This window comes from Episyrphus balteatus, chromosome 3 (genome assembly GCF_945859705.1).
Source record: "Episyrphus balteatus chromosome 3, idEpiBalt1.1, whole genome shotgun sequence".
Taxonomy (NCBI): Eukaryota; Metazoa; Arthropoda; class Insecta; order Diptera; family Syrphidae; genus Episyrphus; species Episyrphus balteatus.
The window spans coordinates 76,372,697-76,395,134 of record NC_079136.1 but is presented as its reverse complement, the minus strand read 5'-3'; the positions used below and the strand labels follow the sequence as shown (position 1 = coordinate 76,395,134).

At 30.1% G+C, this 22,438-nt stretch overlaps 1 protein-coding gene across 2 annotated transcripts; it reads right to left on the bottom strand.

Annotated features, from left to right (window-relative positions):
- Positions 1 to 1,305: 1,305 nt before the first annotated feature.
- Positions 1,306 to 20,052, bottom strand: LOC129914627 (E3 ubiquitin-protein ligase RNF123). 2 transcript variants are annotated; one of them, XM_055993963.1, is made up of 19 exons: positions 19,847 to 20,049; positions 19,494 to 19,740; positions 19,290 to 19,435; positions 12,832 to 13,317; positions 12,499 to 12,771; positions 12,357 to 12,439; positions 12,100 to 12,299; positions 9,833 to 10,148; positions 9,708 to 9,771; positions 9,497 to 9,650; positions 9,124 to 9,312; positions 8,953 to 9,066; positions 8,772 to 8,898; positions 6,289 to 6,451; positions 5,754 to 6,114; positions 4,807 to 5,172; positions 4,363 to 4,606; positions 4,117 to 4,294; positions 1,306 to 1,645 (listed from the first exon to the last, which is right to left on the bottom strand). In XM_055993963.1, the coding sequence occupies exons 1-19, from the start codon at positions 19,960 to 19,962 to the stop codon at positions 1,528 to 1,530; spliced, it is 3,945 nt and encodes a 1,314-aa protein (XP_055849938.1). In that variant the 5' UTR covers positions 19,963 to 20,049; the 3' UTR covers positions 1,306 to 1,527. The 2 variants fall into 2 exon arrangements, with proteins under 2 accessions (XP_055849938.1, XP_055849939.1); XM_055993964.1 differs by lacking the exons at positions 1,306 to 1,645; positions 4,117 to 4,294 and having other exon boundaries at positions 4,522 to 4,631; positions 19,847 to 20,052.
- Between the last annotated feature and the right edge of the window lie 2,386 nt (positions 20,053 to 22,438).

Sequence of the window (22,438 nt, the reverse complement as noted above, 5' to 3'; positions counted from 1 at the left end):
TGTTATTTTCTAAAATTCCAAAGTGGATGAATATCATTAGTTCTAAATAGCGAAACAAAAATTCTCTTATTTTTGAGGATTTTTATTTCGACTGCTAAGTCTCCCGGTACAATCAGCGAGTCTAATGTAATACCCCATATAAAATTACCCATGAAAAAAACAAAGGAAAAGTTCGACATGAAAATTTCACGTTAAATCTGGAAGAGGAAGGAAGTCAAACAAAAATTAGGAAAATTGTTTCTTAATAGTTCTAACCGATTGGCGGCTATCCAACTGCATGTCCCGGATAAGGAACACCTTAACATTTAAATAGGTATAAAAAGTTATTAAAGTTTTAGCAACTTGAATTCAAAGAATAAGTTCGTGAGACCCAGTCGTGTATTTTATTTAAACATTTATTTATTTAACAGTGAGCAATGATTGTTTCATCCGTAGTCGGTGCTCATGTCTTTAATATTTGATTGCCCATAGCCATCAAACACTATAATAACTATCTCCCATTTCTTTTTCTGATCTTGGATTCATATTTTGCTTATACATCACTAAATGTTATGCTTGTGGATCGGAAAATCTGATGAATTAATGAACCGCCAATCAAGGACATAAATATTATACTTTACCTCATAATTGAGTAGGTACTTTGGTCAAATAATGAAGTCAGTGATTTTGAAAGTTCATAGCTAAAATATTCGTTAGTATCTTGTGAGGAAACATGCAATATCCAATTTAAACAAATTTAAACATCTTAAACAAATTTAAACTCTTAGTTAAAGATTTATTTAACGAGGAAAATTAAAATATTCACGATATGCATATAATATACGCACGTAAACATTAAAGTAACGAGGCAAAAAAACAATCAAAAAGACGAATGCATTTCGGACTGCTTGCAATCCATCATCACGACTGGTCCAGGCTGTGCAAATCTCTTGTTGTTAGATGAGAGAACTTTTTTTATCTAACCGAATATCTTTACTAGGTCCAAAGTTTGAGAAAATTATTAAAAAATCGGTTTATTCGGTAGGAAACAGATTGCTCTTCAGAAAAAGTTTTGACATTTGTCATTAATCTAACCATTTGCAAGATGTATTCTTGTAGGGGATCAAATGTTCTACAAAAAAGGTTTTTGGTATTAAATCGATTACTTTAACCGTTAAGAAGACATTCGTATCCGAACTCTAATGCCCACTGATTTCAATAGCTTTTTTATGACTAGTGTGCGTTAGAATTAGTGGGGCAGTTGTGTCATTTCATTTACTAACCACTTTGCTAACAAATAAAATAAATTGCAAAAGAAAACAACAGTTTTAATAAGCATTTTAATATAAAATATATTTGTAGTTAAAATCCGTAATAGATAAATCTATTTTTAATTTATTTAATCATAATATCTCTAAAAGAAATAATTTCTACAATAAATAATCAATTTCTTAAAAAAAAATTTACAAAATTTAATCACCTATATAATTGAATTTAATTAAAAAATTTTAATGCATAAACGCGTCACTGCTCAGTCAGAAATTGTATTTATTCGTAAACCAGAGGTCCATATATAATTTTACCATCTCCATTTTCGATATCTTTTATTAATGTCTTGCAGTAAAAACAGAGTTTGCTGTTCATGAGATGTTGCAGGATGCAATTACTGAGAATAGAAATATAAAATATAAAAAATATATGACAATTAATATGTTTCACGAATGTTTTTATTTAATTAAAAATAAATATTTTGTTTTATATAATGTACATCCTCTCTATTGCCAAATTTTAGTTGAGTTTACTTATAGCGTTTTCGTTTGGTCGTCCGGAAGCGTCCGGAATTACTCCGAACGATTCTGAAACTGATCGTTTGGCACTAAATGACAGTTCTAATTCTGAAAAGAAGAGAAAATCAATTCCGAATTTTAAGGCAGAATCAAAACGAGAATCACGCACACAAGTTCACACATGAGACGTCAAAGTAATAAAGTGTTTTTGTTTATGGGTAATTCCATGAAAAAGTGGACACGAATTTTGAACAAATTATGCAGTCTTTTTTACTAATTTTTATTAGCAAATTACTATTTACAAACGTCAACTCTTTTTGCAAGTTGCAAGAAAAGATTCTTTGTTGTATTCCCTTATGGATAGACATCAAATTCAGGGAGTTTAAATAATCTTATAGCATTTTTATAGCATAAGCTTGCCAACAACAGAAGAATTTCAGATGAAAATGACGGAAAAACAAGGAAACTAAAAACATGATGAGTCTAATAGTGACGATGACAACACCCCCTCGTTATTGGTAAAATAAATTAACATTTAAGCAAGCTTCGTTACACAATATTCGATTTAAAAAAAACTTGAGCGAAAATGCATCTTTTCTTTACATTTACAACCACAAATCACAGGTAACATGAGTTACCAAAATAATGTAACGTGAGTTACCAAAATATTTTAAAATTTTTCCTCGAAATATTGAAAAAATGTTTCATTTTGTCACTTATATTAAAAGCTTGTAATTTTTTATGTATGGAATCTTCATTTAAAACAAATAAAGATTCTTAATTTCACATAAAAACTTTATACTGTCGGACTCTTAAAATTCGTGTCCGATTTTTGTAACGTGAGTTACCATCAAACTTTTATTTTTCCCAAGCAAATGTTAAAAATAAAGTACATTTTTTTACTTAATTATGAAAGTAATAGTTATGCTCCATTCATGGATTGTAATTTCGTATCAATTTACATTAAAATTGACAAAAAAAAAAATTATTTATGTGTTGGAAATTTTTGTGAATGTAACGTGAGTTACCATGGAATTGCCCTTATTGCTTATTTCTGAAAATTGAGACTTTTTACTACGCCAAACTTTAAATTATATTATAAAAAGTGAAGAAAACAAAAATAAAAGATAACTTTTTATGAAATAAACAAAAATAACAAAACAAAACTTTCGCATTGTTTGATGATTCACAAATACAAAGAAACCCAAACTTCAGAATCAAAAAGAAGTATATAAGTTTGTTCGTTTGGCATTCCGAATCGGACAGTCCCGGACCCTTCTAAGAATTACCAAACGAAAACGCTATTACTTTACTCTTTAAATAAGATGCTTTACAAAAGGGTTACTAAAGTAATATGATGAATTGTTGAAAAATGTATGCAAACACAACCTTAAACTTACTTGTCATTTTTCACATTTTAAACCTCATGTAATTAACATGATATACACTTTGGATAAGAGGATCACCTTAGCCGAATTCAACCTAGGGTCCAGAGAACGATCGCGATTCGCGATCGAAAAATTCAATTCAATATTAAATTTTTAATTCGTCGGCGAATTTTATTTTTCGGATCTTTGAAACGAATTAAATTTTTTCGGAGCCGAAAAATTAAATGCGTTTACGAAATTATCGCAGAAAATCGGTAAAAGATCCATTCACGAACCGATCGTAAGGGGCCAGTTAAACCTATCATTGGTTTTCATCATTGAAACCAATCATTGGAATTTTTATGACAGGTCGTTTATAGCAATCATTCAAAAATTTCTGTCATTGAAAATTTCAATTTTACTGGTTGAAATCCAGCCGATAAATTTTATCTGACAAAGAAATGTATCAGTGAAACTGTGTGAAATCCGTGGAAATAATTCGTTTCAGTTTTTGATGTTATGAATCAGCTGTTCAGGGAAATGAATTTCCGTCCGAGAAAAAGAAAAACACATTTATAGCAAAAAATAATTATTCAATCAAACTTTTTTTTTTCTCATACAAATTTTTTTGTGTGATTTCCAATCGATCAATACATAATTTGCATTTCTAATCAAAGGGCAACATAGTCAAATATCCATTCAAAAATTTTCCCGGATTGATTTCAATGATAGCTATAACTGGCCCCTAAAAATGAAATGTATTTTTTTATTTTCATTTAAGGGCCAGTTCTATTCGAAATGGTAAAAAAAAACAGAGAGAACAGAACTACATACTTGGTTTGAAAAAAAGTGAAAAATTATGTTATCCACTTTTGAAAAGTCACTCCTCAAGTGTATATCAAAAATTGATATTATTTACCATTTAATTTAACAAAAATCTTCCCACTGTTTGTAATTGATGACAGAAAACAAAAATAACTTACCTGCATGATTGGTGTTTGCATGGATTAAAGGTTGCAGCAACCGGTTTGGCACAACAAATGGGACACAGTGAATCTTCAGACGGCAAAGTTATGTCAGACAAAAGCGATTGTTTAATACGGAGTATTTCAATTAGCTTTCTGAATTTTTTAATTTCTTCCTCCGTAACGTGGGTAGGATCTACAATGCACCAAAAATTAATTTTAAGAAACTTGCTTTACATCTATGTTACATATGTTATTACTTACAGTCATATAATGAGAACATAACTACAGATGGCTCTGATCGCATCCGTTTATTAGATGTTGATGGTATTGGCACTCGAACATCATTTGTAAGTGGATCAATATGAGCTCTGGCATGTGGATTAAAATTTCCCCTGGGAATATCAATTTTTTGCGGAATAGGTGTTATGAATTCGCCAATAGCAAATTCTAAATTTGCTATTTGAAAACTTGGTTCGGTAAGTAGTGAGCGTGCGACACGAGTAATCTTAAAACACATTAAATAGAAAAAACTGTCAAATAATATTGGAAAATTTTAATAATCCAAACACTAAATTCATTTGCTAAATACACACACCCCTATTACAGTTGTTAACTATCAATTGATATTTGATAAAATTGAATGGACTAAGATTTATCTAAAACGGTTGTTAACAGTGAGTGAAATAAAAAAAATTGAATACCTACCTTCGTTGGTTTTTGATCTTCGTTTATTTCGTTTTTCATCAAGGCGAGCAAAATTCCAATTGCTGCCGTAATAATAGCAAAATGGGTTACAGAGTTCAAGTCTGGTGAACACATATCAACGATGAATTGAAAACATCCAGGTGCTACGCATACTCGTGACATTACTTGGCTTATCAACTGACAAGTTCTATTTAATATTAAATCACTATTTGTTCGCGATGATTCTTGTACAATGTCTGGAGCAACAGATATAACCATTTCTAAGCAACGCATAAGTGAAACTGTTAGCTCAAAACACATGGAACAAATTTTGAATTGCTTCGAATCAAATACGGTACTTTCTTGTCGGTTTGCTGTATTTTGAATCTGAAATAAAAAATAAAACAAAAATAAATTCTTCCTTATTTCGTGACCTTTCTTTATTAAAATATTTTGTTCTTTTTCGTCGGCTACAGGTCTGATTTGAATATATATTTTTTACCTAGTTCTCGATCGACGTTTCGATTGTGGTTACAATCTTCTTCAGGATCTAAGAATAATATTTCTAAAAATTGCTATTATAAATAAAATTTATACTTATCTTAAAGCTTTTATATTAATGGATTTCTTTTTATTCTTGTCAAATCAAACAAGAATAAAAAGAAATCCATTAATATGAAAGCTTTAAGATAAGTATAAATTTTATTTATAATAGCAATTTTTAGAAATATTATTCTTAGATCCTGAAGAAGATTGTAACCACAATCGAAACGTCGATCGAGAACTAGGTAAAAAATATATATTCAAATCAGACCTGTAGCCGACGAAAAAGAACAAAATATTTTAAAACAAAAATAGTCAAAGGATATTAGCAATCGAATATTTTAATTAAAAATAAGTCGAATTGCCGCTGTAAGGGCTTTTGCACAGACTATATTAAATATATAAACTAAGAATTTATATTTTACCTCTTGTAGAAGCAATATGAATTCAGAAAATGCCCAATTAAGCTGGCTTAATACTGAATTTAAAAATGCTGTTGCATAAGGTTCGTTTTCAACTAACCGCTGACCAATCAATTCTTGGAAATATTTGGACGGATATGCTGGGGCAACATGATGTAAAAGTCCTGTATGTGTTTCACTCTTTGCTCGTCTTCTACATAAGCCCATTATTAACTGATCATTGCATCCTTGCCAAATACTAGGTTGCCGAGAGTCTTTATATGCAAATCCATCGCCTAACCAACATCGAAGTAAAATCCAATTACTTTGGCCCCAGGCTCTGTTTTCATATGGCCTAAGTAAAGCTTGTATTAGTGATTCTTGGCTAGAATGTAAATATAATTTTTTATAAATTAGTTAATTTTAATTTTTTGTTTAAAATATTTAAAAACTTTAATTTAAAATGATGCAATTCTAACAATCGTAGTTTAATAAAAAATAGATTATAATATATGTTAATACTTTTACCCTTACATCCTTTTTCTCTAATTAAACTTACCATCTCTTTGGAGAAGCTTCCAATGCTCGAATACCTGCTTCGTGGCAAATCAATGTTCCCAAAGCTTGCAAAAGAGAATCTTTACACGAAGCTAGTATTATTCTAGGGTCGGCAGAATGTTCACTAAGAAAAGCTCCAGCTAATGAAATCTCCTCGGATGCATCTTAAATTACAAGAAAAAAAAAACATATTCAAAAACAAAATTTAACAATACCTACACAAAAATACATAAAGGGCCTATTCATAAAATACATTCGCAAGTAAGAAAAGACCGAGTCCGATAATATTTTATAAGGGAGAAGGAAAGAACGGAAAATAAATTGAGAAACAAATAACAGAAACAGATAAAGAAATAAAAAAAGAAAGAAAGCATGAAAAAAAGAAAGAAAGAAAGAAAAGTAGTTAAACTTGCGGACTTCAAAAGCTTAATTTCTATACACTCCCCGAAAACGGGGTTACTTTGCTCTTTTTGTTTGGAGTTTTTTTTTCAAAACAACCGAAAACTAATTAAAAACTTATTTGAATAATTTTGTTTCTTAACCTCTAAATAAAAACGTAGAACATTCCTAATGTGGTTAGAATTCTAATTAAGACTTTTAAACTTTTTTATTAGATTGAAAAGTGCTTCCACCCGCATTAGTATGGTCCACGTTATAAGGCAAAAAAATAAACCATATAATTCATTAGTTTCCCACGCATTATTTTGCTACAGACATCAATACCAACACATGCTGAAAGCTTTAGCCCTCAAAAAAAGAAGAGGGCGCTCATCAGCTTTGGAATATTAGACTTTGCTACCCTTACCTTACCCTTAATATCTGATTATATTGTATTAGGACTTGGCTTGAGGTTGGAATTTGGCTTAAACATGATAAGCACGCATGTTCCCGACAACCATGTAAATGATTTTCATGTTTCTTTGGTTTTGAGTCACTAGCTCGTATTTCATTGATTAATTCTGTTTTGTTAACTTTAAGCAAAAAATACTTACAGACGAATTTAAATGAACAAAAATTATTATCTGTGAAAATATCACTTAACTATTGGTTTTTTATGAAAAACTTTACCACATCATAACTTAATCTACTTGATAAATCAAAACAAGAGTTAATTACTAGGCATGAGGACCCAGCTATAACAGCATGTGAGCAAAAACTTTGAGCCTGTTGAGCGCCCATTTACACTTCACCTAAAAAGCTGAAATTTCACGTGTGTAATACAAAACACATATGCAACCAATTTTTGAGTGGGGAACAACGGAAATGTAAAAACCAAAAAATTGGACCACCCTAACCCGCATTCATATGGTTTAAATTTTAGATAAACAAATTTAAATTTTTTAAAATAAGGAAAAGTATGTTTTTTTTCAATATTTAATTTGCAAATTTTAAATTTTTTCTTTGGTTTATCTAAAATTTAAAAGATATTTATTGATAAAATGATTAAATAAACTCAATAGAATTTTGCTTGATTTTGCTCATTTTATAGTGATTCGAAGTAAGTCATTTACAACTGCAAAAATGTGGTGTTTTATTTCATCAGAACGGAAAAACTGTTTGATGAATTAATCTGTAAATTTGCAGACATATTTTAAATATATTAATCTTCAATAATTAATCCTCAGATGAATGTACAGACGCACAGACTCACGGACGAAACTAGATTTTTCGAACTTCTCCATCATCGTAATGTTGGTTTTGATTAAAACCTCAAATTTTGTTCGACACGAAACCAATACTTGCCCTATACAACAAGTAAAAATATTAAGAATTAAATCATAAAACTAAATATGGTAGCTTTCACATGCTTTTTGTTTTATTATGATATGGCCATTTTTCACTGAGATATAACCTATCGAAGATCATATCTACTAAATGATTCATCATGAAAATATTTTTCAAAAATGCCAGGACAAATGTTTCCGAAAAACCATGTACAGTTGATCAATCAGCGGAATGAGAGGATTTTTTTTAAGGTAAACATAAGTTAATACAAAAATCTTATACATAGTTCGAGATGGTTAAGTTACTTAATTCTGAGAGGTTATAGTCTAGTCTTTCACATCTAAAGGTAAATGAGTATTAATGGTTGTACTTAAATAAAATAATAAATAATTCAACTAAGAAAAACGAAACCAAATATTGTAGTTATCAACAAAACTCAAATTAAATTAAAATCTTTAATTATGTGGGACGGTACTGGTACTTACGTAGATGTATTTATGTTTGAAATTGTATAATGTTATGTATCGAATTGTATGTTATTATTTAGGTATCGTTAAAAATCGTGAATTTTTAATAAGGTGAAAATTAGATGGTATGTTATTATTTATCGCAAAAGAAAATAAAATTAGCGAATGGGGTCTGACTTTTGTGTGGTCACATTTATAAGATGATTCTTGAAAATGTAACGAATGAAAATGACATTCTACGTTTTGTATTTTATGAATGACCCAAAATATATGCATTGTTTGATGTGATTACCACTGATATCAAATTGCAGGCTGAGATCATGAAAACTGAAATCTAAAACAGTATCTAAGAGAATTGGTAAAATATTAATGTATACTTCAGGCACAAAAGCAAATAATGTTCCCATTTCCGATGATTTCTTTAAAAAGATTTTCAATAAAAATTATTTAAATTAGTAATTTAAAAGCATTACTTTCAATGTGTACAATGTAGCATTCAACAGCCATATTAAAAGTTTTCTCCTTTGTTTACCAAGAGCAACAGACCGGTACCATGCTTGTTTTCGAGCTAGTTCAAGAGACCGTTTCTATTAAACAAAAATATGTGAGAATGAAAAATAATAATTATTAACGAAATTACTTACAGTAAAAACATTTTCACGCTGACCAAATTGCTCACTAAGCTCAAATATCATTTCATTTCTTATTGCGTTAAAGTTGGATATACTCATATTTGTTAAATCGCTAACTAACTTTTCAACATCACATCTACTTCTCTTGGTTCTAACCAGATTATCATTCAAAGCAGCTAGTTCATCACGAACAGAAGATATCTGAAAGAAGAAAATTTAATATTTTCTTGCTGAAATTTTGGTTTTATTCATTGAATTTAATTTGAATTTTTTTTTTTTTTGTGATTTTTTATTTCATTTTCTTTTTTTTTTTGTCTTTGACTCAATTAGCAACGTCGGAACCAGCTAGGATGAGTGATTAATTATAAAATTATATTATATTTACCTTTACAATATATTTATGACCAACAGAGTAATAATACAAAGTTCCAATATCAAGAAGTTCATATAGCGATTGAATTGTAGCTGCATTTCCTGGATTGGGATTTTCCATTTGATGACTATTGTATAGTATATGTGATACTCCAGCGGTTGTATTCCTGTTTAAAGAAAAGGAATAAAAGTGTTAAAATTCCAAATATTATTGAAGAGTGTACCTTGCAGTCTGGCCATGTATTGAGCTGCTATTTAAATTAGCTGGAGTTATGAGTATCGATGTATCTATGAAAAACAAAGAGCTCGAGAATTTATCAATATTGTATTATTAATTTGACATACATACCCATATCACTACTATATATAAAATTACTTTCCTGGTGGCTTAAAGCTGTAACTCTATCGTTTCCTATTTCATTTGCCAGTTCATTTCTATGAACTTTATATAGATGTGACAAGACACCTCCTACTCTATCAAAATGTTGGTATTCCAAAGTTCCGTCGAAGAATAACTTTGGATCAATTGCTAATGATGGACAAGTTGTCTCTTCTCTCAGTAATTGTTGGAAAACATTAAGAAGTATGCAAAGAAAGGATAGAGCCACAGGTGATTCAATGGGATGATGGATACTACTTTGCATCAAAAAAAGCGACTGCAACGGCTGGAATGAAATGAAAAAAAAAAAAAATCATTAGTATTTAAAATTCAAATTCAAAAAAATTAAGTTCGACATCTGACTGTCGGATTAAGAATGAAGATGTGACGAATCGTATCTTCAGATCAATAAAAACAGACTTAAGGCCACATCATAAACGAACATTTCAGATGCGTTAAACCTCATTTAAGATTTTCCAATACTATTTTTTTTTGCAAATTCGGGATGTTTAAATTTAGTTTACTTTTGAAACACAGCGCGTCGTTTTGTGAAACTTCTTTTTAGCATGCACCTTGTACATCTTTTACGTATAATTTTGTAAAAAATATTTAATATTGTATTTTCTTGTACCATGCGATTAGTAATCATTTTCTTATATTCTCTGATAGACGATTATCAAATGGATTTGATTTTCTCCCACTAGTGCTTAAATTTCATTAATTAAATGATACCAAAAGATTATCTAGGTAATTTAAAGGAAAAAAAAACATATAAAAGTGAGGCACAATCTCCCATCGTTTAATCGATAGATGTAGTTATCTCACAAATTTACTTCAGACACAAAAAAACAAATTGTTCTCAACAGCAACACATATAATACTTAAAAACTCATTTTAAAAAAGCTAGAAGATTATTCCTATTTGTAAAATTTAAATTAAGTGAATTGAATGAAGTATTTTTGAAGAACTTTTCCTCGAACTCAGAATTTTGGAAGAAAAAAAAAATTTATTGAACAAATTTAAAAATGTCTTCGTTAAAATATTGATTTATTTTTCAATTTTTTTTGTTGCCATATTTATTGTTATTTGAATTCAGAAAATGAAATGTCAATATGTATTACAATTTATACAATAAATTAATAAGTATTTCATAATCAAAGAACTTTTTAAAGATAATTCATATTTTATTACGAAAAAGTTTGAACAATAAGTAATTTAAAACTTTTTTAATAATTTTATTCTTTCAAAGTTCTGAATTTGAGGATTTTTCTTTCAAAAACTCTTTCTTTTAATTTATTTGATTTAAATTTAACAGATAGGAATAAGCTCTAGCTTTTTAAAAATGTGTATTTAAATTTAAATTTTTTGACGACAAAAAATTTAAACTTCATGCCGAATAGGTAATAGTAATTTTAAGATATTTTAAGGTAAAATGGGTCAAGCGAAAACCATGGCGCCAAAAATTTATATCAACACTCTAACAATGAACAGGCCTATGCATTCAGCTAAAAAATTACATGTTTATTTTTTTTAGATTTTCGAAAATTATCCAAGGGGAACGTACACCCCTTGTCTAAAAACAAAAGGAATTTTCAAAAATGTTTTTTTTTCCTCCTCCGTTCGGAAGATATTTTTGGATCAAAATCCCGCAACAAGTTTCGGAATACAGATAAGAGATCACAGTGAACAGGCCTATGCATTCAGCTTAAAAAAATTAAAAGTTTATTTTTTTTGGTTTTTCGAAAATTATCCAAGACACCCCTTGTCTAAAAAAAGGAATTTTCCAACATTTTCTGCAAATCCATCGAATGAGACATCAAAAGAAGGGACTCTTTAGACTCTATTCATAACTTAAAACCAAAAGTTTCTAGAAGTTCGGGTTGCTGAATTATTTTCAATCGAAATAATTATTTTCGTCCTTCATTCGGATCAAAGTCCCGAAATCAGTTTTGGTTTGCAGATATGAGATGACAGTGAACAGGCCTATGCATTCAGCTAAAAAATTACAAATATATTTTTTTAAGATTTTAGAAAACTATCCCCTTGTCTAAAAAAAGGAATTTTCAAAAATTTCCTGCAAATCAACTAATTAAAAGAGAAAATATTGTAATTTTGCCATTCTTCAAACTTTTTGACCTATCTCTATTAACCAAAAATTGACAAGTGAAAAGTCGTTTTGCAGGATGCCTGCTTCTATTTGCAATTATTCAATGGTATTATGACTCAAATGTATTTACCTTTTGTTCCATGCTAGCATCAATTACGTATCTTCTTAATTTATTTGTAAAAATTTTTCTACTCGAAGGAAATGATGAATCACCATCAGTATTTGTAAGCAAAGTTCGGAGAAAATTTATTTGCAAAGTATATAGAGCGTCAACAGATTTCGCTAAGCTATTTGAAGCCAGTGAATATTCTTCTTTTGAACCACCTATTCCTAAAATTGAAAATATTAAATTTTTCATTTATCAGTTATCAAACGAATAAAGTTTACCCTTGGTCCACACTATATCATCGGGCAGAACTTTTATCATAGCTGAGTACTCAGGGGGTCTTAAGTACATCAAAATTGCTAAACTAAAACAAAAAACAAGATTTAAAAAAAAACTATAAATCGTCGATTCAATATTTCTTACCAATGTTTCTTAAAAAGTTTGTTCTCCAAATAAAATTTTCTTGTTATAGGATGAGCGCAAAGAGAATTTAAAACGAAAATAACTTTACATTGTGTCTCGTTTTCAAGTCCTTGCGCTGTTTGACTAAACCTACTTAACAGAATATTCAAAAGCTGTTTCATGACAAAACTCATTTCATCATATTGAAGATAATTCCAAAGCATATTAAGAAATGTACCGAGTGTGCTATCTAAGCTGGCAGATAATAGAGCGTTGCCTTTATGTACGTCAGAACTAAAGCAGAGATCATAATAATAATTCACTCTAAATATTATAGAATACAAACTTGCTCACCTTACAACACACAAATGCATTATATATGGAAGAAATATTTCCTCAATTACATATGGGTCTAAGATATTTTTTGCTAAATATTCAATAACTAATGAGCTAAGAAGAACATGAATAATTTTTTTGGTTGAAAATCGGCCATCCTGCGTTTTCTTTTCCTTTTCTTTATATTTCGGACGTGAAATAATGCCAGCTAAGTTAATAGTGTACCGGAGTAAAAGCTCTGCTTTTTCTAACTTTATAAAAGGTTTAATTTGTAAAGTATTATAGTCAGATACAGGAAAACGATGAGGAGAGTTTCCAAAGTTAGCCTTAAGACCTTCTCTGTAACCCAAAGATACAGCAGGAAAAAAGACAATTCCTGGCCCTTTTTCTATATTTTTAAAAGCTATTCCCATTGATACGCCGTTCCTATAATATTCTATAATGCTTTTGTTAATGTCCAAGCACACGCCTATGATGTCCCCTATTTGCCAAATTTCACCATATCTGAAATGAAAATGAAAAAATTATTTTAATGAAATATTGGAAAATAATAATTGCACAAATGTATTTGACATAATGTCCGTTTGAATAAATTTTGAATATTGGTTGGTACACTTAAAGCCAAACGGTCCTATTTGATTTTATCATATCGCCCCCTGAATACAAGAACTAGGTGACTTGATTTTCATTTTTGGCAAAGGCATTATTGTGTTTATTTTTCAAAACTTTTCGTTGAATGTGTTTATGTTAAATTTAAAATATTTCCGAGAAGAAGAAGAAAGTACGTAGCATAATTTACATTTTTTTCCTATAAAGAAGGAACCAAAAAAAATTGTTTTCTTAAAAATATTAAAGAGTCGTTTCGATTATTACTAACTTTTACTTTTAACGTATCGGAATGAAACTTGACTTCTGATTTTGACATTAGCTTCCAACTTGATTCACGGTCAAAAATGTATAGAAATTTTACAAATCATTTTACAAAAATTCGATACCCCCCACCTGTTCATCGATTTTAAGGCCGCGTATGACACCATCTATAGAGACGAGCTGTCTAGAGCCATGTCTAATTATGGCATCCTTGTGAAGCTCGCCCGGCTGTGCAGGATGGCGATGGAGAATGCACGCTGCGTCGTTAAAGACCTAAGCGATGCTTTGATATCGAAAAATGTTTTAGGCAAGGCCATCATCTTTGAAAGAATTATACAGAAATTTAACGTCAACATCAGAGGCATCATCTTTTAAAAGTCCCGTCCAGCTGCTTGCATATGCCGACGATATTGACATAATATGTAATGTAAGCATCGAAGCGGAAGCGGCAAAAAGTTTAAAGGTCAATAAGGACAAAACCAATTATATGCTGTCGTCTAAAAAGGACACTCAACATCGAGATAGTAAAGAACTTCGTCTACCTACTCTCTAGCCCGGAAGACTTTCCACTTTAACCCAGCGGACGGCGTACAAGAGGAAGACCTCGTCTAACTAAGGTTAGAGCTCCACTATGGTTTTGAAGCCGCCAAGGAGCTTGTCACCTTGCGTAAGACACTAACTATCCTTTATGGTGCTTGTGCTCTAAATTTATAACATAGTAATTGAGGAACGTTTTTTTCAAAACGCCAAAAATCCAAAAATGAGATATTGGTATCAAAATTTTGGGCATGACCAGACGCACAAGATGTAGAAATAAAAAAAATATAAAAACTAACTGAAACTAATATTGTTTTATTATTTATTAAAAACTAACAGTTTTTATTTAAAAAAAAATTTAAGATTGTTCTTTCAAAATTTTTTTTTCAAAACTAAAAAAAAACAATACAAAATTTTTGGAGGTTTTGCAAAACTCAACAAAATATTACAAAGTTTTGCAAAACTAAACAAAATTGCAGGTTTTTGCCAAACTCAATAAAGTTTGCCTGTTGTTGGAAACACTTATCGTTCCTTAAATATCAAATATTATTATTGTAGTTTATACATGGGTTGATTGCTTTAAGTTACTCATTATGCATAAAAGGTTATAACAATGGGTAGTAAAAAGTGTACGTTTGGATTTGTTTCACTTTAATAAAAAACGCCGTGTTTTCGTTTTAAAAATAAGCACAAATCGTTCCAAATCTTAAAATAACGATTAGCTATGCAAGAAAGAACAACTTCTAGTTTCTACTTTTTGGAAAGTCGTTTTTGTATTAAAATAGGAAACAAAAAATCTTCTCCGGAAAAACTTTAAAAAAAACATTTGTTGAGTTTCTCAAACGTTACTCAAAAACTCAAAAACGTTTCTCAATTTTAATTGTGATAACTCCGTTAATAATACAGGTAGCATAGACATTAAAAAAAAAAACCGTTACCCACATGAAACTTTGCTAAAAGTTTCCTTTTGGGTTAAGAACCAAGGATCAAAAAAGTCTATACAAAAATTGGATGGAAGGGTGTTTTTCTTCGCGGAAAAGAGGGAGGGGGTGAAGGTCAAACATATAGTAAAAAATTTTTTTTGTGGAATATAATGATATGACACATGTTTTTAAGATATTTTTTCATGCTGAAACTAATGACATAAAAACAAAGTCAAAGATTGCTATAAGAAAAGTCATTGCTGATTAAAAAAAGGGTGCCTTTTTTTGATCTCAACAGTTTTAACAGTTGGATTTTACCGAAACGAAATGAAATTCGAGATGAAGGTTTGACATAAATCAGGAACAAATTATCCATAAAGTACTTAAAAATATTTTTGGTGAAAGGGTGATTTTTTGAGGGGTTAAGTGTGAGGAAGGTATCATAACAGCTGACATAAATGTTAAGTTTTTAAATTTCGTCTGTTATAAAAAGTAAGAATCTTAAGTCTACAAAATTATTATTATTAGTGCCACAAAAACTTGGTCAAATATGTAACCCCAATGAGAATTAGTAAAAATGTATTATTTTTAACAAAAACAAGAGTCTAAGGTGAAAGGGGTTTTTTTTTGGGAAATAAGGAAAATCCGCGATAAGTTTACGAAGTTTATTAAAAATGTTTTCTGGCCCGTGGGAGGGAATTACAATAAAAATTGTCTATACATTTTTTTTAATGTGAAATGGTGTTTGTTTTTTAGGTGTAAGGTGTAGATAATATGTAGGTACATATATTGGAAAAACTAAGAAATAATAGTGTTACCCCATTGAAATTCAGCAATTATGTTACTTTTGAGTTAATCTAAAGTGTCTATAAACATGTATATGTGCCCATGATTATGAAAGTGGACTAAGTCACTTTTTGCATTGTTTAAAGAAAACCGTACATAATATTTTTCTTATAACGATTTAATTATATTTCTTTTATAAAATCACTAGAGGAGCAATAAAGAAGTTTATTTACTGCAATTTCGCTTTCAAATAAACTTTACTATTTAAATAATAATAATTTTAAGGCTAGATTTGAGGCCATTTTTAGGAGTGACTTAGTCCACTTTCATAATTAAGGGCACATTATCATTGTTAAATGGGTGTTTTTTTTTAGTTAAAACAAAATTCATTGGCCACTTTAATGAAATTTGGTAAAAACGTTGCATTTAGAATAGAAAAAGAAAATTTGGGTGGAAAGGTGTTTTTTTTTCGAAGAGACAGTAAAATCTGTAAGTGGTCCCAAAGCCAATAGGTAGTTTTTTTTTCAATCCAAAATTGAACGTTTATTAGGGTAAAGGCGCCAGTATCCGGACAGTGTTAGTATCCGGACACTTTGTGATTTTTTTGCGATTAATAGGTAAATCATCCTAATAAATTCGAATATAACCACAAATATACTTTCTCTAATGTATTTCAGATATATATCCAAAGTTTCAAGCAGATAACCTATATGGTTTAAGAGATATATCGTCCCGTTTCTGCGTGAACCACGTATCTACATAGCAAATTTTGTTCTGTTCTTAAAAGAAATATACATTTTTCTAAAAATTAAAATTATGAATTGAACAAAAGGAAATCAAGTTATGTTTATGACATATTGATTGAGTTGTTTCTAAACTAAAACCTTTGTATCTATTCTTTTTTTAAGTTCTAGAGCAAATTTTAACAGAAAAAAAAATCTTAAACAAAAATGTACTTACGAGGTTCAAGCAGAAACGGGACGATATGTACTTCAGTTAAGAGTCCGACATCAGGGGTGAGGTTGTGAAAATGATTTTGTGTAAGAAAAAAATTGTGGAAGCATTTGTAAAAACTAAGAAAATTGAGACCTGTTTATTGATTTTATTTTAAAAGGAAATTGTTAGCTTTGAGTAAATATGATACATTTTGATAATTTATTAATAAAAAAGTCAAAAAGTTTTTTTTTTATTATATTTTTTAATGTCCGGATACTAAAACTAAAATTTTAGACTTTTTTTAGTTCCCGGACAAAGTGTCTGGATACTGAAAATATGAGGGAAACGGAAAAATCGCTTTTTTAGGCTCTTAAATTGTAGTTTGGAACATATTTTGGATTTTAATGCAAGAGAATTGCATATCTCTCTCAATGTTTCAGTATTCGGACAGGGTTTCCTTAGTTAAAATATGTGTGTCCGGATACTGAAAAACTAGATTCAATTTCCGGACACCCTTGTTTTTAATGTAATTTTAAGTATTTTTGTACTTTTAAACTTGTTATCTTATAAGGAATGAATTAAAAAAACATATCAAAAACCACCTTAGAGGATACAAGGATTTATATAAGTCCAATTCTAGCTTTAAGAGAAGCTGAAAACATTAGTAGGCAAGGAACAGCAGTTTTTAGACAAGGCAGCATTTTAAAATGGTTTGAATAGCTTTAAAATTATTTGAAAAGTATTGGCCAGGAACTTATTTCCATTTATGACTCGAGTATGATATTAAATGGCGATGAAAACAGGAGGTCGAATCACGGCACACGATTACGATCATACGTTAACGTTTTGACTATTTCTGTCTCTATTTAATTAGTGGAAAAAAAGAGGGACACATAGCTCCCATACGTTAACGAGCGTGTGCCGTAATTCGACCCCGCTTTTGTCTCTAATAGCAAAATTATATTACGGAAAAAACATAACTTCTGGTATATTTAATCATAATATAGTTAAATATATTAGAAATTAGTAAAATGTACCAGAAATAAAGTTAAATATACCAGAAGTAAAGTTATCCCTTAGTTATTTTCTCTGTGTAGCCTTCTTAGGCTACATAAATATTTATCTATTAAGACTACTACTGGATAAGGAGCGAAACCTTTTTTGATTATGTTGCAAACTGCGGACACAAACGCTTGCTTGATGACAAAGTGGAACATCCTGTGATGGACATAAGTCACATTCGTTCCGTGCTTCAATCTATCTCCAAGCCTACCAATTTTGACAATTCCTTCGGTTCCAAACGAAGTTTCAATTTCATCCCAAGAACCTCGTTTTAACATAAACGTACCTAAGTCCTTATTTATAATTGTTTTAACGAAAAGTTTACTAAGAAAAGTGGATTGTTACCCTTGTTATAAGAACTACTTTTCGTTTGTTTTGTAGTACCTATCTATAGGATTTTTTTTAAAACTGAAATGAATTATTATTAATTCTTTTGACAAATCGTCCCGTTTCTGTCTGAACCACGTATCTACACAGCAAATTTTGTTCAGTTCTTAAAATAAATATACATTTTTCTCAAAGTTAAAAATATGAATTGAACAAAGGGAAATCAAGTTATGTTTATGACATATTGATTAAGTTGTTTCTACACTTAAACCTTTGTATCTATTCCTTGTGTAAGAGCAATGTTTAACAGAAAATTAAATCTTTTAAAAAAATGCACTTACGAGGTTCAAGCAGAAACGGGACGAAATATAAGCTGTTAGTGTGTCCTTTTTGTTAATTTCTTAGTGATAACTTTTATTAAAAACATTTTTGTGTTTTTAATAGTTTTTTTCAACAAGTAATTTTTTTAATAATTTTTTTGTTGTTATATGTTCATATTTTTTTCAAAAACAAAAGATGTTTTATTTCATAAAAACGAAAAAAGAACCATAAATTCATACAAAATTATCGTGTCCGGATACTAAAATAAATTTGTGCGGAAACTAAATTTTGCGTCCGGACACTAGTGCAAATCGAACTTTTTTTTTATTATTTTTATTTTTAAATACTAAAATGTTTTATTTAAAAATTATGTGAATGTATCATTATTACAAAAATGCCAAACTTCAAGAAACTACCAAAATGTTTGCTATAGCTAGAACAACAATAAAACTATTCGACGTCAAAGTTCAGAAGTACCTTAACTGTCCGGATAGTAGTGCCTTTACCCTAAGTCCTTAGACGTTATACAGGAATCATTGCATCAAATGTTCTATATCTGAAACTTTTGTACCCAAAGGCCAACATTTTGTCATATTTCATAAAGGTAAGAAATTTGTTTTTTATTTGCTGATTGCTTGTACTATTTTACCTTTACCATAATAATCAATAATAATACCATATTTTGAAATGAACATAAGCATAAAAGATTATTACTTGTTTGAAGACATATGCCACTTTTGTTGTTTACTCCCATCATAGCCATAACTGTGTACAGTATCTCCAACACCACTATTTTCATTGAAAGTGCAATTGTTGGAACACCATCCAATTTGCATGACACCTTTACTATGTAATTGAACCTAATAAAAATATAAACAATATTCAATCAATTTGAAGACAAACCAAACCAAAACTTACTTCGTACATCCACTTTCCTTCAAAAACACAAACATTTGCTTTTATTGTATTAAAACTGCCATGGGAGCGTATACTTAATCTATCGCAGGATATTCGTATGGTAGAACTTTCATATGTGTCGAACATTACTTTTTCCGGACCTAGCCGGGAACTATTTTGCGATTCATGTTGGGAAATTATGTTTTCGCAATTTTCTCCGGTGACTTGTAATTTTCGATCTAGCCATAATCTTACTAAGCGAATTTGTCTTTAAAACCAAGAAGATTTTTTTATTAGGTATGAAGTCTGATCAATATTTTTTTTAAATAATTTTTCAAAATAAAAAGTTTAAATTTTATTTGTATATATTTTACTCTATAAGTGGAGGATCCGGTTGATTTGTAAATGAATTTCTATCATTTTCATTATTTAACGATTCATTGAGAATTTGTTCGCCAAAAACTTTACTATAAATTTTACTGAGAGACATGCTTATTGTAATTATTTCTGTTTTATTTCATAAAAATAACAAAATTATTTAAAAAATGTATTTATTTTGTTTTTTTTTTTTTGTTTATATTTGTTTTAACCATAGATCAACAATTAGAAGGATTTTAAACTTTGTTCTTTTCACTCAAGGATCAACAACGTTTTCATTCAGGGTTGGATGATCGAGTAATCGAGTTCATGGTATAAAAAGAGAAGGTACCCTTCAAGCATTTGCGACCAAAAAAAAAACAAGATTTATTTTTTTTTTCACTGAAACTGTTTTATTTTTTATTTTATTTTGGCAAACGAAATTTTCACAATATATACAATATAAAATACAATACATTTTTTTCATTTTATTTTATTTGTTGTTGCTGCTGTTGTTGGTGTTTCTTTAGATGCATGTTTCACCTTCTGCCTTTTTCTTCATCATTCGAGATTACATCTACAACACAAACAGAAACACATCACTTTAATCCAAACACTTTGAGCGATATATACAACATACCTTTTTTTGTTTCCATATTGTTAATAGTTTGATATAATTGATTATAATTATACTTATATTTTATTAACAACGACACGAGACACGACGCGACTAAACATGGTATAAAAAAAGAAGGTATGATCATTAGAAAAAACTCAGTATCGAGAACTGTCAAATGAAAGAAAAAAAGATGGCTACTTAGTGTTTTGACAGCCCAGCCCATTGAAATTGTTGTTGTAAACAAATTTGTCTTGGAAATTGTTGTTGCTTTTGACTTTGCCAAATGCCAGACGTCAAAACCTTATTACCCCATTTTGTAAGATGGCGGCTCTAATGATCATACCTTGTCTTTTTATACCATGGCGACTAAACACTTCAACAAAAAATAACAAAATGACGCTTTTGCTCTTGTTGGCTATGTCTGTCTACTTTTTTTTCCTTTTCTCAGTTTTCACCACGATTCTCTTAGACTTTGTGTTCATACACAAAAAGTTGCAAGTGTGTGAGTGCAACCCCGCCTTTCTCGGTCGGAGGTCGGACTGTCTTTTCTGGACTCCGTTTTCTTGCTTGAAGGGTATGATCATTAGAAAAAACTCCCCTTCAAGCAAGAAAACTGAATTCAACAAAGACACTCCGACCTCAGAACGCGAAAAAAGGGGTTGCACTCACACACTTGCAACTTTTTATGTATGAACACAAAAGTCGAAGGAGAAGCGTGGTGAAAGTGCGAAAAGGAGAACTGACGAAAGAAAGACAAAGGCAAGAAAATGACGAAGCGCCATTTTGTTATTTATTTATTATTTGTTGAAGTTCCTCGCGTGTCGTGCTCGTGACTCGTCAAAAATAATAATAATAATATTATTAATATTAATTGGAATAAAAAGCAGGTATGCATTGCTGAAATGTAGCTTAGCAAATTTCTAATCAATAATTAATCTTTTTTATGTTTTTCGTAGGAAGTCATCTTCTCCTGCAGCCTGACGCCACCACCAACCACGTACAACATTCAACAAATAAAATTTTGGAAAATCAATTATTCCTGCCGCTGGCCTGTATGCTGTTTCTCCAGAAAATAATTGTAAACATTTGTGTTTGTGAAAGTTAAATAAATAAAACAATTTCAGTGAAAAAAAAAAATAAATCTGGTTCTTTTTTGGTCGCAAATGCGAAACGTCATCCCTTTTTTGTTCCTCTTTCTGGTAGGTTTTCGCTACTCCGCCTCGGGTCCGACTTCGGCTCCGTTTTCTCGGAATGGAGATTTTCACCACACCAATACATATGCAATCCACAGTACACATAATAAGGTAATATATTCCGAACGTTGTCAAAATTTGTTTGTCAAAAATGGGCACCAATCTGTCAGGTTGGCCTTTAATTTTTAGATTTCAATCGCAGTAAACAGGAAATTTGTTTTTGTTTTAATTTATAAAATGTCATTTAAAAATATTATAAATTAAAAAATAACAAATTTTCGCCGTGTTTCATCGCGGACAATTATAAATAATTGTTTAAAAATTAGTGGTGTGCGTGGTTTATCGGTTTTTGTGCGTTTTTCGTCGGTATTTTAAACAATTAAGAATTCGGTAGCTGACATTGGTCGCCAAAGTGTCATGTTTTGACAATCTGGCGACCAATGTCAGTTCGGAATATATTACCTTTTTATGTGTACTGTGAGCTCAAACAACTATTCTAACCCCTGTAAAGCTGAATCGAGTGTATGTGTACTGTGGTTTGAGCTAGCCTCAACATTTCTTGAAAACCTCCTAGCACTGTTATAAGCTTTCAAACTGTCATACATAAAATAGGCATAACCACTGCTATCAAGTTTTTCAAATGGAGTCAAATTTTTTTTTTTATCCATTTATATAGAATGATCAGTGATGTGAATGTTCAACAAATATATCTTTTCCTAATAAAAGCTGTTATACATTTTAGTGAAATCTCGTATAAAAAAAGATCATTGGTTGTGTGGAAGAAAGAGAAACAACAA

What these genes read in the sequence shown, in the direction of transcription:
- LOC129914627 (XM_055993963.1), bottom strand. Translation starts at nt 19,962, where the DNA reads ATGTCTCTCAGTAAAATTTATAGTAAAGTTTTTGGCGAACAAATTCTC. An exon ending in TGATATAGTGTGGACCAAGG is followed by an intron (nt 12,300 to 12,356) that starts GTAAACTTTATT and finishes TTTCAATTTTAG; the next exon opens with GAATAGGTGGTTCAAAAGAA. An exon ending in TATATATAGTAGTGATATGG is followed by an intron (nt 9,772 to 9,832) that starts GTATGTATGTCA and finishes TGTTTTTCATAG; the next exon opens with ATACATCGATACTCATAACT.